This window comes from Spea bombifrons, chromosome 13 (genome assembly GCF_027358695.1).
Source record: "Spea bombifrons isolate aSpeBom1 chromosome 13, aSpeBom1.2.pri, whole genome shotgun sequence".
Taxonomy (NCBI): Eukaryota; Metazoa; Chordata; class Amphibia; order Anura; family Pelobatidae; genus Spea; species Spea bombifrons.
Genome location: NC_071099.1, coordinates 24142942 through 24157924, shown reverse-complemented (window position 1 = coordinate 24157924; position 14983 = coordinate 24142942). Strand labels below are relative to the sequence as shown.

At 46.4% G+C, this 14983-nt stretch overlaps 1 protein-coding gene across 3 annotated transcripts in view; it reads right to left on the bottom strand.

Annotated features, from left to right (window-relative positions):
• Positions 1 to 14983, bottom strand: part of PGS1 (phosphatidylglycerophosphate synthase 1) — a 42873-nt gene that overhangs the window by 26475 nt on the left and 1415 nt on the right. For all 3 annotated transcript variants that reach the window (XM_053453049.1, XM_053453048.1, XM_053453047.1), the window contains exons 2-9: positions 6409 to 6607; positions 6150 to 6227; positions 5487 to 5574; positions 5071 to 5260; positions 4542 to 4720; positions 3393 to 3887; positions 2556 to 2704; positions 836 to 975 (exon numbers count right to left, since the gene is read on the bottom strand). In XM_053453049.1, the coding sequence (XP_053309024.1) occupies positions 856 to 975; positions 2556 to 2704; positions 3393 to 3887; positions 4542 to 4720; positions 5071 to 5260; positions 5487 to 5574; positions 6150 to 6227; positions 6409 to 6607 (1498 nt within the window). In that variant the 3' untranslated portion in view covers positions 836 to 855. The remainder of the gene's footprint in view (positions 1 to 835; positions 976 to 2555; positions 2705 to 3392; positions 3888 to 4541; positions 4721 to 5070; positions 5261 to 5486; positions 5575 to 6149; positions 6228 to 6408; positions 6608 to 14983) is intronic.

The following is a 14983-nucleotide window of genomic DNA, read 5'->3' as shown; positions in this document are numbered from 1 at the left end:
TGGGCGACTACACGGGCCGAATAGGGAGCCCCAAAAATAGCAGGGAATTTTAATCTACTCAGAAATTTGTGTAAATTCAGTCACACGAAACTTGGCAGGAATTTCGAGAATCAGCCAGGGCCTGGTTGCTAAATTCTTACGGATTTCTCTCGCTAAAAGGGAAGTGTGACGTCACCCCCGTCGCTTCTGCTAAAAGGGAGGCGCAGAATAATGAAACAAAAGGCTTTTTCATCTACGCGGCGGCAGCAGGCAAATGAGTCAATCCGTCCAGAAACACACAAAAAATAACAAAAAAAAAAAAAACCCTGACATGTCACCGAGATGAGAAAGTGCGTGTATCGCGAGTTCCTTTCCTGGCCACCGGATTGCGAAACTGTTCTCAGCTATGATGTCATAACACCGATCCGCAGCTAGGGGGCGTCACCACGCCTGGCACAGACCGGGTCCCTCTGCGACTGGGCTCGTCGGGGCAAAACAGCGCGCCCACTCTTATGAAAATAACCCTGCTGTATACACTCCAAACAAAGACTCAGCCGCTATTACAGTAACCCGTGTGATTAACCACTTCTGATATGAACAGGAGAAGGGGTGGGGGGCATGAATCAATATCCTTTTGTCACCTTATGGGTAACACTCAGAGTAACAAGGAGCACAGGGGTACATGTTATACTATGGGTGTGTAGCGGCAATGAGATTTCATTTGTACAGCGCTGCAGAATACGTCAGAACCATATAGATTAATAAATAATAATGATACGCATACAGTGCGTGATAAAAGAAACAGAAACGTGTCCCTTTTTTGTAATCGGAAGCCCGGACCCCCCCCCCAGCGTACCACGGACGTCGTGCTGCAGATCAGAAGAAATTTTTGATCAGCGGGGTCACGAGCTTCACCCAGAGCTTGACGTGGCGGCTCGGATGCCGGAAGGTGCTGGGCGTCACTTCGCCAGAGCGGGTGTACAGATTTTGCTGTTCCTTTAAGAGAAGAAGAGACGTGTTTACATTTATATAGATTGTATACATTTATATATAATTTATATAGATTGTATAAATTTATTATTTATATATAATATATAATTTATATAGATTGTATATATTTATATAAATAATATCTCATTTATACAGATTGTATACATTTATATATAATTTATATAGATTGTATATATTTATTTATATAGATTATATATAGATATATATATCTATATACGGTATATATAAATAAATATATACAATCTATATTAATGATATATATATATATATATATATATAAATATATACAATCTATATAAATAATATAAAAATATATACAATCTATAATATAAATGATATATATAGAAATATAGATAGATATATATATATATATATATATATATCATTTATATAGATTGTATATATTTATTTATATAGATTGTATATATTTATATGTAATCTATCATTTGTATGGATTCGTGGGGTCGGTGGGGGTTTTACCCCAGGTGTAAAGGCCCGTATCCTGACCAGGAAACGCTTTGCTTTTCTCGGTATCCAGCTGAATGAGGAAGGAAAAGCCGTTTACCTGTCTGCGTTCCCGTAAGGAGTGCTTTCTGATAACACGACTTCGCTCTCCCTGGTACATCTGGTTTTGCAACCTGTTACCAGCCAGAAGAGCTGCAGGGAAGAGCCGCCATGGGGGGGCATTTACCGGCAGAACCCCCTAAAACACGTCGCTAGCCAGAAGCTATGCCCGGCGCTTTGCTACAGAGACCACTCTTATCACTCCTAGCCAGCTGGAAGCGCAGGAAACAGGAGACGGTTACTGGGATAAATGGCGCTGAAAGGGTCACTGTAGGATTTCCTGGTTTCCAGTAAACTGGTATGGGGACTGGGGGGGCCGGGGGGGGTGACAGTCAGATCGGTAAAAGTGCCATCACTGGCACTAAATCTCTATCTATGCAAATAGCCGGATTCTCGTGTTACACGAGCCGCTGACTCTCTCGCCTCTTTCACGTTTCCTGCCCTGTCAGGAATCCGGACCCTCACACGGCACCGGAGGAAGCCGACGGGGGGCCGATTACACACATGCCATCTCTATGCCTTGTAATGCTAGATATGGCACACACAGACACATGTAGGAGATTAACTGAAACTCCCAGGATGCTCAGCCAGGAGGCAGGCAGATCTTGGTAATTAACTGGAAAAATAAAAAAGTGAACTGTTGCCATCATGGCTCGTCCCCCCCCCCCCAAGAACAGACCGCGTGATACCGGCATTAAATTCCCTGCCGTCTCCGTCGCCGGGTTCCCAAGCTCCCCGTGCTTCTCCGAGACTAGTAAATACTCCGTCACGGAGTGAGCACTCGGTGAGAGATCCCGGGAGGGGAAGGCACGGGTCACGCCAGTGTCTCTCTCTGTGTTTCGGTTACGACGGCTCTCGCCTGGCAGTCGCCGCAGGGGATTCTAGCTAAAAAACTTCGGGGGGACGACACAAACCCACAGACGCTGAAAATAGAAAGGAGAAGCGAGATCGCGCGTCACGCCGCCCGCTCCCGGGGCAAAGAATAAAATATATAACGGCACCTGATGCAGCTGCTGCTGAAGCTCTTGGTTTTCCGTCACGAGAGCAATCTGAGCTTCCAGGTCTCGGTGAACGGATCGGTAGCCGAAGTTTGGGGATCCAATCAGAGTGAGGCATGGCAGAGCGGCCCCTGCCGGGTACAGCCACAGACCTGCGGGGGGGGGGAGAAGGGGCAGATAAATAAAACACAAGACTCGAACCGCAGATAAGTACCTTGCATCCAAATGTTTTATGTGCCTTTAACACGCGTTGCTTCCGCGTGTCTAATTAGAAAGTACGAGCGTTAAAGATATAGCCTCTGGTAAGATTTATTAATAGATGATTTACAGGCGGCTGGATCGCGCCCGGCGCGTTTCACATCCAGGAGCTTCTCTTAGATTAGTCCGAGAAAGGAAAGGACATAAATAAAAAATGTCTTCTCCGGCATTGTTTGCACAGGAGCGGCACCCGCGGGGGGGCACGGCGGTTGGAGGAGCCAAGCGGGCCGTGACTCGACTCCTGAGTGCCGGAGACGGGACATGTTAGTCATGAGCTTGTGGTTTGGCTTCCCAGAGCCTGCACGGACGGGGATCTCTTTTAATCCACGCGTGTTTCTGCGTGCTTGGCATTCACTCATCTCTCTGGTGGACTTAAGCCAGGTCATTAACCCCTTATGCGTCCCTGAAACAGGATCAAAGCAGTTCACCAACTACCAGATAACCCATGAGGAGGGGTGAGCTACAAACATCTCAAGGAGTTAACCCCGGCAAGTGTCGGCTGTGTTGGCTGAGTGTTGTTCTAATAGAGTGCTTCTGGGCCACCGACAGATCATTAGATGAGGCGACGGCAGAAGACCTTACCTTTAGCGTGGAAAGTCCAGAGCTCTCTGAAATACTCTAGTAGTTTGACTCTGCGTTGCTGTCCTTGTCTACAGAGTTCATTATAAAACTGGCGTTCTATGTGGACGTAGGCGGCCGGAATGGCCCCAGCGACGCCTCGGGCCCCGAAGAAGCCGTTGACCTCAGGGGCTGCCAGCAGGATGCTGTAATCGGCCCGGGTGCCCAGGACCAGGTCCATGTAGCCTTGCGTTAGGTTGAAGTAGCCCGTGGTCAGGAAGAGTCGATCTCCCCTCTCGGCCTCCGTTAGCAACGTCTCGGTGACCAGCTCGTCTATCTGAACGCCGAAAGGTTTCATCTGCACCAGCGGGTAGACCCAGGTGTCTGGAGCGTGAGCGTTCGAGGCGGGCGTCCCGCTCCGGAACCTGGTGCTGTTCTTCTCGCACTGCCTGCGCTGAGCCCTCTCTATCACCCCCATAACACGTTGATTGGCGGCGTCACAGTACTTGGCTTTATTGCCTGTAAAAGAAGCACCGGTCACGACGGCCTTTATACATCCAAAAAAATAAAGATCGGCGACTGTCCCCCCTGTATCCCCCCCCAGAACATTTATGAAAACCCGTAACATTATGCCATCAAAGCAAAGTGTCTTGACTGCTTCACCTGTGTCTAAGCAGGGCTAAACCAGCTACCGTAACTGATAAAAACCCTGCGCTGCTGACAGCGCTTAGGGGCTGACTTTACAAACCCCGAGGAACAATACAGAATAGCATCAAGATAATAATAACTCAGCATAAACATTGTGCAGCAACAACAACCCCGCGGCTTATCTGCATGCTCGCTTATGCAAAGCTTTTCTACTTAATTTCTCAAGAAACTAGCTGCCGGTGCCCATCCGCAGAGTACGGGGCGATTCTTGTCACCCTGACGAAGGGTGTTGTTGTGGTTAAGGTGTCAGCCTTTTTTGTGGGTTGAGTTCCTGTTAGGGGTTGTGTGCTTCACATGCGATGTCAGGTAAATCACATTTATCTCCGTACGTGACATTGAAACTCACCCCTTTTCTGGCGGCGCGAGATCCGTCAGTCTAGTTTTAGAGAAAGTACTTATTATTAATAACAGGAAACGAAACCCCCGAGCCGTCTCCGCGGGCAAACGCAGGGCGAGCTCTCTCACCTCGGTACGGGTGTTCCATGCCTTCTTCTGTCCCGACCGAGTCATCCGGCCGCAGCTGCAGGGACACGTCCCCCACCGCGGACACCAGCTCGCCGAAGAAATCGGCTACGTCGGGGCAGCCCTGAAGCATAACGTAGCGGTCCTGCCGATTGGTGAAATAGGAATCGCTGAGATTGGCTCTGGAATAGGATGAAGAAGAAAAAAAAAGATGAAACAGGCATGAAAATATTACATATTTTAAGGTTTCTAGATAAAAATGCAAATAGAAATTGCAAAGTAGAATGTTTAATAAAGACAAGAACCAGTACGAGACGAGTAAAGATACAATAACTAGCGAAAAGGTATATTCTCCCTATTAAAGTGGGGGACCTGTTGCCTATGTGGGCCTTTTATCCCACTTTATGCCGTGCATAGAGTGCGAGAAGGAGCAGGTTTTGTATAGCAGGATTTAGCAGACATGGCCTTATCTGGGTTTACGTGGCACGGCCACATTAGGTATGCACTGATGTAAGGATAAAGCTCCACTCACCCGCTGAGGATGACGTTGTCGTCAAACAGATAAACCTTCATGTGCTGCAGACCTATGGTCTCGTTAAACCGCTCCGGGGTCAGCAGACGCAAGAGTCCGCGGAGGTTCGGAGTGTGGAAGAGCGAGACGCGCACTTGGTCCGGGAACCTGCGCAGTAGAGGGAGCAACATAGTTCGAGAGTTTTTCCTGCCTGGGGGGTGAGAGGAAGTAAACAAATTATTGTTATCGGTTTTGATGTTTTTTTCCCCAAAAAAGAGATATTTAAACCGTGCCAACTAGGAAAACATTAACAGGCTGCGTGTCACCATCCTCTTATGTGATGAGAGAGTGTTTCAGTGATTACCATCTTACTTCCCGGCTCCCTGTTATCACATCAGAGGGCGGTGTCGCAACCTGTTCCAGGGTCCGCCACTGACCCCGGGAGCCTCTGGTAAAATCCAGCAGGATGGAGACCCGCAGATCCGAGCTTTCCGGGCTACGAAGCGTTTCCTCTATGGCGTCCACCTGAGAAGGAAAACAGATGTGGACAGAGGTTAGCAGAGATGGGTCAATGCCTCGCTTTATTACGCACGGGGAAACAAAGCTATGTGCCCGTAAGACAGGGTTTACGTCCAAAAACAGGGACTGTGAGTCACCGGAGCCTTCCTCAGTCAATGTGATCAGGAAAGAGTTCTTGGTCGGAATGGCGCGTTCTTGCGTCACTCCGGAGGACGCAGAGACTAACCCAGGCCTCGCTTTATTCTTCAGGAAGAGGACCTCCCTGTCAGACTCATGTACATACCTCACATGAGGTGCCCCAACAAGATATATATATATATATCTATATCTATATATATATCTCAAGGGATTACGCTGGTTGACTTATAACTATTCCACAGGACAGTTGTCTTGATCTGATAACCCCCGGGGTTTACGACCAAGTCCTTTAAAGCTCTGGAACCTAGATTGTTTGGCTTGTTAACCTCAACTGTCCTCGTTTAACGTTCCTTTAAAGAGTTCCCGGTTGCAGGTCCAATCTATTTAAATAATCTAGTTCTCCAGTCATGCTGCATGGAGTATGTTTCTAGAGCGCTCCTCACCAGTTCCTGCTCCAGGGAGCCCGTTCCCAGGTACAGGGAAGCCATTACGATACGTTTCTTGGCTGCTTTAATCTGTGTCTGAGGGAAGAAGGAGAGGAAGCAAGAATCAGTAAGGGGTAATATAAAACGCGGTCTTCCCAAAGAAAGGATAAGCTGTGGTAACCCATTCTACATAATTGGTTCTCACCGGTTATCCATCACCCAAACCTGCGCAAGCTTGACCTAGAACGAGCCGGTGTTTTGATCCACCCGTCCTCACCTTCATGCTCTGGTAGAATTCCGAAGGGGTAGACAGAATCTTCACGTCTGAGCTGGAGATGCCAAACTCCGGGACTAGGTTTCCAATCCATTGAAATCGATGAGCTCCCCGGGGGCAAACGCAGCCAAGAGGAGGGCGCTGGGGAGTAACCTGCGGGACCGTCGGAGCCACAAGTGGAGCCAAGAGGAACAGCGGCGTCCTAGTGGAGGAAAAAGAGTCCAGCTTTATTCAAAGGTCTAATCTTGGGTTTAAGGGGAAGTCATCGTAGGCACTTCCAAAAAGACCACACACTTTGTCACTTCTGCTAATAGCAGTTTTTCTTTCAATTACAACTGAAACCTCTTTTTTACATGTTTCAGGGAAAATATTAACATAAGCTCTCAGCTTTCTTCAAAGGGGGAAAGAACTTCTACAAAGAACAGCGTGGGCTTATGTGGGGGGAATGTATTTATCGGCACACAAACCATTGGTCATCCCCTTAAACTAGTAGCCATCGTGGAATGGCGGAAGAGGTAACAGGGTGTGATAGGAAGCAACGCATTTTGAAATATCGTATTTCTTTATAAGGTATGGAACGTTTAATAAATCATTGGCCAACCAGATGGGTTTTTCATAAAAAAAAAGGAATAATACGGCTTTTCTTCCATTTGCGTTTTGTTGGGACTTTAATCTGTAGCTGAAGTCCAGGCAAACCCGACGAGACCATCTTAACCTCTCGTTCCTCGCCAGCAGGGTGCCTCGGATTTGTAAGAAGACTTTTAGGTGAACTCGTCGGGCTCACATGATAACGTTGGGTAACTCTCTGCCACGTCTGACCGCAGTCATATGAGAACCCTCCGGTAGCATGTGATTAGGAATCATGTACAGTTCGCTGCCCCTTCCCATTAGTCTCAGGAACATAAGAACAGAACATTCCTGCTGTACGATTGACTGATCTCTGGTCTCGACAAGAACCCTCCTCTTGGAGATAAAATATTTGAAACCGGTCAATATAACAGAGCCCTATTTTTGGACTAGAGTCCTTTTATACGATGAGCGCGCGCGTTACGGGCCAGTCTGGTTTACAGTAAAGCCGGAGGGGAAAACGACAGGAGCCAGAGGTGACGTCTTGAATCTTATGGTGGGGTCTTAGGACATTTCTCCAAAATAACCATGGGCACGGGAGATTCCAAGTGAAATCCCCAGGGAGAGGAATCGGGTAGAATGTCTTGGGAAGTACCGAAGTTTCTAGCACCTAGCGAAGTGACAGATATGCGACCAGATTCACAGAAACAGAATTGAGGAACTGGCACAACAGAGCGAGAAGAAGAATCCCCCCCCCTTTAATATCAGTCGTTATCGGAAAAGACGAGATCAGCAGAGTTGGCTAATTGTTATCTATACCGCCTGTTTGCTGCAACGTTACGATAGATCTTGGTCCTGCTTGGCACATCGTAGAGGTATCCTGTACCAAGGACAGACACTAGATATCTTAAAAGCCATAACAGATAGATTATGGAGATAGACAACCTACAGGCAGTGTCTCGCCTGATTCAGAAGTCTATATAAGTCCTGATACGATCCTCAGGCGTCACACAATCAGCAGAATAAATACGGGCCGAGGAACATGGGAGATGTAGTCCAGGAACGGGTGGAGAGCTACGTATCGGCGGCCCGAGGCGCAAACTGGTGGCTCTCAAGCCTCGTGGATCACCACCAAACCGGCTTTATCTCTTCCAGGATTTTTTGATCTCATTAGAACCCAACATGAAATGAAAATCCCAGGCTGAGCGACCAGTCCACGTTCATTCACATTCTCACACTAACAGTATGGGGACTGAGTATGCGTCGAGTAAGACGGGCATGTGGGTACACATCGGAGACTGAGCGACCACAAGGTTTACTCCAGCGGACCTCTATCACAACGGTTCCGGCTAGTAAAAGGCGTATGACGGAGGTGGCAATGGAAACATGACTACGTAAGACGTTACTATGGTCTTGCCTTCAATTACTTGGGAAAAAGTTAAAGGGCCGTGAACTCGGGCAGGTTTTCAGGCCAAACTGACAGCTTTACTCTTAAAAGAAGCAAAAGTATGTGTTGGCCACCAAGTTACGTGGCCAGAGCCGGAATTTGAGTAATCTTTCCTCGGATAATGTTACCGGATCACAGGTGAAAGCTTCCGTCATTTGGTAGAGAGCCCTACCTTTCTCTGTAAATGATTACAATAAAACAAACTGATAAAGATACGGCTGCTATGCTACACATGGTACGGGATCCTCGTGCTGGGGGGTTGGGGGCGTCCGTATAAGAATCATTCGATTTCTGGAAGTTCATTTCAAAAGTCTGATTCATGACAGCAAAGCAACCCCAACGGTTCCTTAGAACAAAGCCAAGATTCCCAGAAGCCGTCTGTTTGTTAATGCCGTGGCAGAGAAACGAGGGTCTGAGTCACGACAATCAGGAACTGCTGGCCCACAGATTACAAAATAAACCACTGCCTCTTTAAAACGCCGGCCCCACCGAGGACGCGACGGGCCGACGGGGGCACAACATATATGCTTTTTAGGGTGTGATCCCCCTTTCTCTGTATTTTCTGGGCATATTTGCAGGTTCTGAACAAACCTTAGGGTTCATCTACTGCACAGGTGCCTCATTCATGGTGTCCTGAGAGGCTCGGTGGGTTAGAAGGCAGCGCGGTCCCACCGATTCCGCTCCCACCGATTCCTCTACTGGTCAGCAACATAGCCGTGAAAAATTAGATGGGACTCACCAAAAATTGGGGTACTTTGACAGTGGGGGGCTAAGCGATATATGGACATATAGCGAGACAGAACCCCAATATTTATACAGCTACTTAAATCCCCGGACTCTGACCCTTTAATACACATAAGGTATTGGTTTGAGAACAGTGAAGGATGCAGAGAAATTGTTACAGATCACAACGAAGACCCAAGTTCCCAGAAACAGGACATCTTCCTGGAAAAGGTTCCTTATTGCTTCCGTGGTGGCCCAATAAAAAATATATGACCTATGACTATAGACCTTATCTTCACTCGAGCCAATAAAGGAATATCAATAGAGCTACACCGCACCATGATCCGGTTTTATAACCGACAGGGTTTACAGCAGGGCATTTACTGCGCATGATGTAACAGAGTTCAAGGAGAGCTTTGAGTAGGACATTCACCTCGTGTGGCACAACGGGTTTCCACAGGGCGGTAACCGGGTAAACAAATTACAGGGGTATTCATAGGGCAGAGACAATGAGGAGGGTCAATTTCTCGGGGGGGGGGTTTATGGGGATGTTAAATTTATGTTGTTCAATTTATGGGTCCTAGCGTGGAAAGAAGGAAAAGACATATAGTGAGAGATAGACTACTGCTGTAAAATATATATATAATAAATATATACCGTATATATGTTATTCCTACCACCCAAAATGACCATTAAGTGTGTTTTGATCTATACTTCATGCTTGAAAAACTATTTGCAATGCATAGATCAACTTTGTTTTCAAGTTTATCGTTTGCATAAATGTCCACAACAGCGTGAAGTCCATCGAGGTTTAGTATAAACACTACTTAATTACATTTAAGAAAAAACGTAAATCTTTGATCTATACAATTACCTAGGTAATCGCGCTTTACCAAAAAGTCGTGTTTTAGCCAACAGGTTACACGAGATCACATGACACCCCTACAACATTAAGAAGGTACAAGCCGTTCCACAGAAAAGAAGACGTAAATGACTAATGTACCTGGAATCTGCTAAGATTTTGAGGCTAAATTTAATTATAGATAATGGGAACAAACTGTCCTGTTAAATGAAAACATTCAGGGGGAAAAAGGAAAGAAAACGCGCATGAATCCAAATATCTTGTAATATAATAAAGGCGTTTGGTGCTCTAACAAAAAAAAAAGTACATTTTGTTTTCTTCGGATTATGATAAATGACTATTTCCCTGCTGACCGACATGTGACTTCTACTTCCTGTCTGATAAAAATAAAAAGATTTATGGCTGGGTTCAGCAGAGCTTTCCCACAGAAGTCACGGGATGCTAACGGGCCCCCTGTACATACACAGCGCTACCTCTGTGGAGACACGGCTCATTAGACAGTCTTTATAATTAGATAATTATTTATTATAATTAGCATTATTATTTCTTATTAATAATTTAAAATCCATGATAATAATCAATACCTTTATTATTAATAATAATTTTATTTATTTTTATTATGAATAATATTTATAAAATAATTATATAATATAATTATTTTATTAATGAATAATATTAATAATAATTGTATTTATTTTACATGAATAATAATATTTATAAAAAATATGATAATTATTTTATTAATGAATAATATTATTATTATTATTATGAATAATAATTGCATTTGTTTTATATGATGAATAATGTTTATAAAATAAATAATATTATATAATATAATTATTTGTTATTAATGACTAGTATTAATATTATTATTTAAATATTTCTAATAATTGTGTCATGATAAAAACCCTGTTGCGAATTAAGGTGAATAATAAAGTTTCAGAATGAATTTTTGCGAATCTCATTAAAATGGTTGTTAAATAGGCAGCAATCATTATTTAAAGTGTTGGGGACGCCTTTTATTTCTGTTTGTAGAAAGCCAGAGACTTCGCGGTGTCTTAAGTAACAGAACTACGTGGATACATTGTACGCGGCACAGTAATTACATTTAGAAACATTTCCCATACGATGTCGTGTTGATGGTAAATTGCACTTAATGTCTGGTCAGATTGGGGGATTTTCCTTAAGATCCGGAACTTTGAAGATTTCTGGAGGAATACGGTTTGTAAACGCCATCATAGCAACGAACGTACAGAGTTACGCAATCGCGCATCTCCTCGAAACAAACAAACTAAGCTGTTTACGGAAGGCTGGAAATATTTAGATGCGTCATAGACGTGATAATAGCGGCAATAAGGAGCTTATGGCCCCCGTAAAGAAGAATTTAATATGCTACAAAAACGAAAAAATAAAAGGAAATGTAAAATCATAGCTGAGGTAGAAGCTGCAGCATTGCAGCTGCTCTCCTCTCGTGTGGTCTCGACGATTCTTGCCACTGATTGGCTGCTTGGAGCTCACATTCTCCCCCTGTTTCTTACAATGGCTGCCTAACCCAATTAACAACAATCAGCTACTTAATAGGGGGGATACAGCTTAGTGGGGAGGAATAATAATGCAGATCCCGGGAACAGGGAGTTCAGACGGCGGCTCCCACAGCATACATCAATTTATTTTAATCTATAAAAAGGATTGCATTGGTTTATGATTTTGTACAGAATTGTAAAATGTACAATTTGGGGGGGGGTATTATTCCGTTTAACTTTAATTGCTGCCTAAAACAAACAAAAACACCAAAATTCATTAAAGTTTGTTGAATAAAACCATTTTCTGTCGTTTCAGTTACCTGGTATTGATTAGAATAAGAGATGAGAGAAGTGAGGTAAGAGCGGTAAACAGAGGCTCACTAATGGGTTAATTCCAAGAATTCGAGAGTCAAAAACCACACAGCGTTTTTTTGAAAACAGCCTATTCTAGCAAACTGAAAGCGGCTCTGTTTAAAGGGAAGTATTATTTCTCGCCTCTCGTGCCCCCCGGGGAATAAACGTCAGGCTTGGTTTCTGACAATTTGCTCTTGACAGCGATTGACAATTTGACAAATGATACAAGAAACAAAACCGCGTGAACCTGTTTTAGGTGATCGGCCACAATCCCTGCTGGCTAGGGACCCCCTCCCAATCCCTGCCGGCTAGGGACCCCCTCCCAATCCCTGCTGGCTAGGGACCCCCTCCCAACCCCTGCTGGCTAGGGACCCCCCTCCCAATCCCTGCCGGCTAGGGACCCCCCTCCCAATCCCTGCCGGCTAGGGACCCCCCTCCCAATCCCTGCCGGCTAGGGACCCCCCCTCCCAATCCCTGCCGGCTAGGGACCCCCTCCCAATCCCTGCCGGCTAGGGACCCCCTCCCAATCCCTGCCGGCTAGGGACCCCCTCCCAAACCCTGCCGGCTAGGGACCCCCTCCCAATCCCTGCTGGCTAGGGACCCCCTCCCAATCCCTGCTGGCTAGGGACCCACCTCCCAATCCCTGCTGGCTAGGGACCCCCCCTCCCAATCCCTGCCGGCTAGGGACCCCCTCCCAATCCCTGCCGGCTAGGGACCCCCCTCCCAATCCCTGCCGGCTAGGGACCCCCCTCCCAATCCCTGCTGGCTAGGGACCCCCCTCCCAATCCCTGCTGGCTAGGGACCCCCTCCCAATCCCTGCTGGCTAGGGACCCCCCCTATTTACAGTTGCCCTGAGGCAAGGCATTCCACCATTCCAGCAAGTAGCCAACGGGAGATGCAATCCCTGCTTTTATATCTTACTGGCTGCTCCAACGCACACTCGTGGCCACTTTCCAAATCTCCCACCGTCAACAGAATAAAAGATGGCGGCTAAAAAAGCAACATGCGCTGCCAAGGATTCCCGAATACTGGATAAATCATTACATCTCGCAGTACTCTGTATTCTTCATAGCAGGAACGTCAATATCCCCCCCCCCAATCGGTCTTAATGCGTCCCGAAGATGGACAGGATGAGCGAGAAAATTCAATGCAGAGATCACGAATGGCAGACATCGCGGCGGCAGCGGATGTGACGGGGGGGGGGTGTCAGCATCTCACATAAAGATTAAATAAAGCCTGACAAGAAGCTCACCGCTTAGAAGAACATTCCTGACGTTCGGCATCGATATCCAGGAGTACAAACACCGGCGCGTTCCCATCACCGGGGGAGCAGGGGCCGCAAGACGTAATACCCCCTCCCAAACCGCAATACCCTCTGCCAAACCTGTGACATCACCTCTAAGTTAACTCTTTAAGGATCTGAAAAACGCCGGATTTGGGAAAAGTAATCAGAGTGTGATTTTTTTACGGCACAAGGGCAACGCTGAGGACACATTGTGTGCCGGTGCCATTCCCAACTGAGAGGGATGCGTTTCCAAGAGAATATGATGGCCGGAGTGTGCCTTTAACTATTTTATCCCCCTCTCTATGGCGACATGCCAATGCCTGCTTTTGGGTCACATGACAATTAAGTGTTCCCGCTAATAATTATTTATGAAGCCAATTATTACATCATAAAAAAAAAAAAGCTTGGGCATCCAGCAGTAGTAGGAATCGTGTTTCTAAAGCCACGCTGTATGATGCTGGGGATCAAAGCTGCAAACCATTCGAATAGATTAAGAGAGATTAAAAAGGTTCTCTTCCCAGAATTCCTCAAAGGAATGCGTCTTATCTATATTTTCTGCAATAGCCGTGAATTCTGGTGTTTTTGCTCAGACGGTATAATCCCGGCCCTGGCAGACAGCTGTGATAAACATTGCGGTTGCGCATGTTTTCAGCTACGTTGGTGGTTGCATGCACTTCCTCCGTACTCCAGAAACCAGGTGTATGCGCTTTCCTCCCGTACGGTTCGCTAGAACTCTGATACGATGAATTCATAGTCGCGTGATTCAAAAAAAAACCTGTGGGGGCCCGCTCAGGATATTTCTCATCTTCCTATCACTTCCCGTAAGTAGTGGAGCCAGGGAGAGTCACAGGCGGCGGCAGGGATGGTGAAGAATCACAAGACCACGAGAGCGGCGGCGGGCGATTGCTCACCGTGCAGGATACGAGCGCTGCCCACCGGCCCGACTCAGCAGATGTCTCACTTCTGGGAAACGTTACTAAACCGGCCACGGCTGGCCCGCCAATCTCACCCCACCAAACACAAACAAGTCAACGCCAACTACAAGTGGGACAAAAGCTTTGCTCGAAAGGGGCATTTACCGGGTTAGGAACGATGCGTTTGAGTAGCCTTTAAAGGCACTCAGCTCAGAAACATTTAATTCAGCAGAGTAAGTGGAACAGCACCTATAATGAATAATCACACCACCTCTACACACCAATGGCCTTAAATAACAGCACACCGTACACACCGATTATCAGAAAAACACTCCCAGGATAATATTTCAGGGATTTAGGAAAGTAATTAGTTTTTGCATTGCCAAATAACAAGTAAAACAGCTATAATTACACTGAAACTCTACAACGCCTACAATTCCTTTCTTCTGGAAATAGCCTTGGCGCAGAAAAGGAAATCAGACCTTCCATGATTAAGTAACGCACACAATCCCTACCTTGCTAAATTTCAGCGCATAGCTCCCAAGTGGAGGAACAGTCAGGAGGTTCAGTCCCTCTTTCCTCCTCCAGTGCCCCTCTTTCCACCCCTGATGCCCCCTCTTTTCTCCTCCAGTGCCCCTCTCCTCCCTTGATGCCCCCTCTTTTCTCCTCCAGTGCCCCTCTTTCCTCCCCTGATGCCCCCTTCTTTCTTCCTCCAGTGCCTCTCTTTCCTCCTCTGATGCCCTTCTTTCCTCCCCTGATGCCCCCTTCTTTCTTCCTCCAGTGCCCCCTCTTTCCTCCTCTGATGCCCCTCTTTCCTCCTCCAGTGCCCCCTCTTTCCTCCCCTGATGCCCCCTTTTCTAGGCACTCAGAATGCTTGCTGGGTATGAGGGTATGACAGGGTTC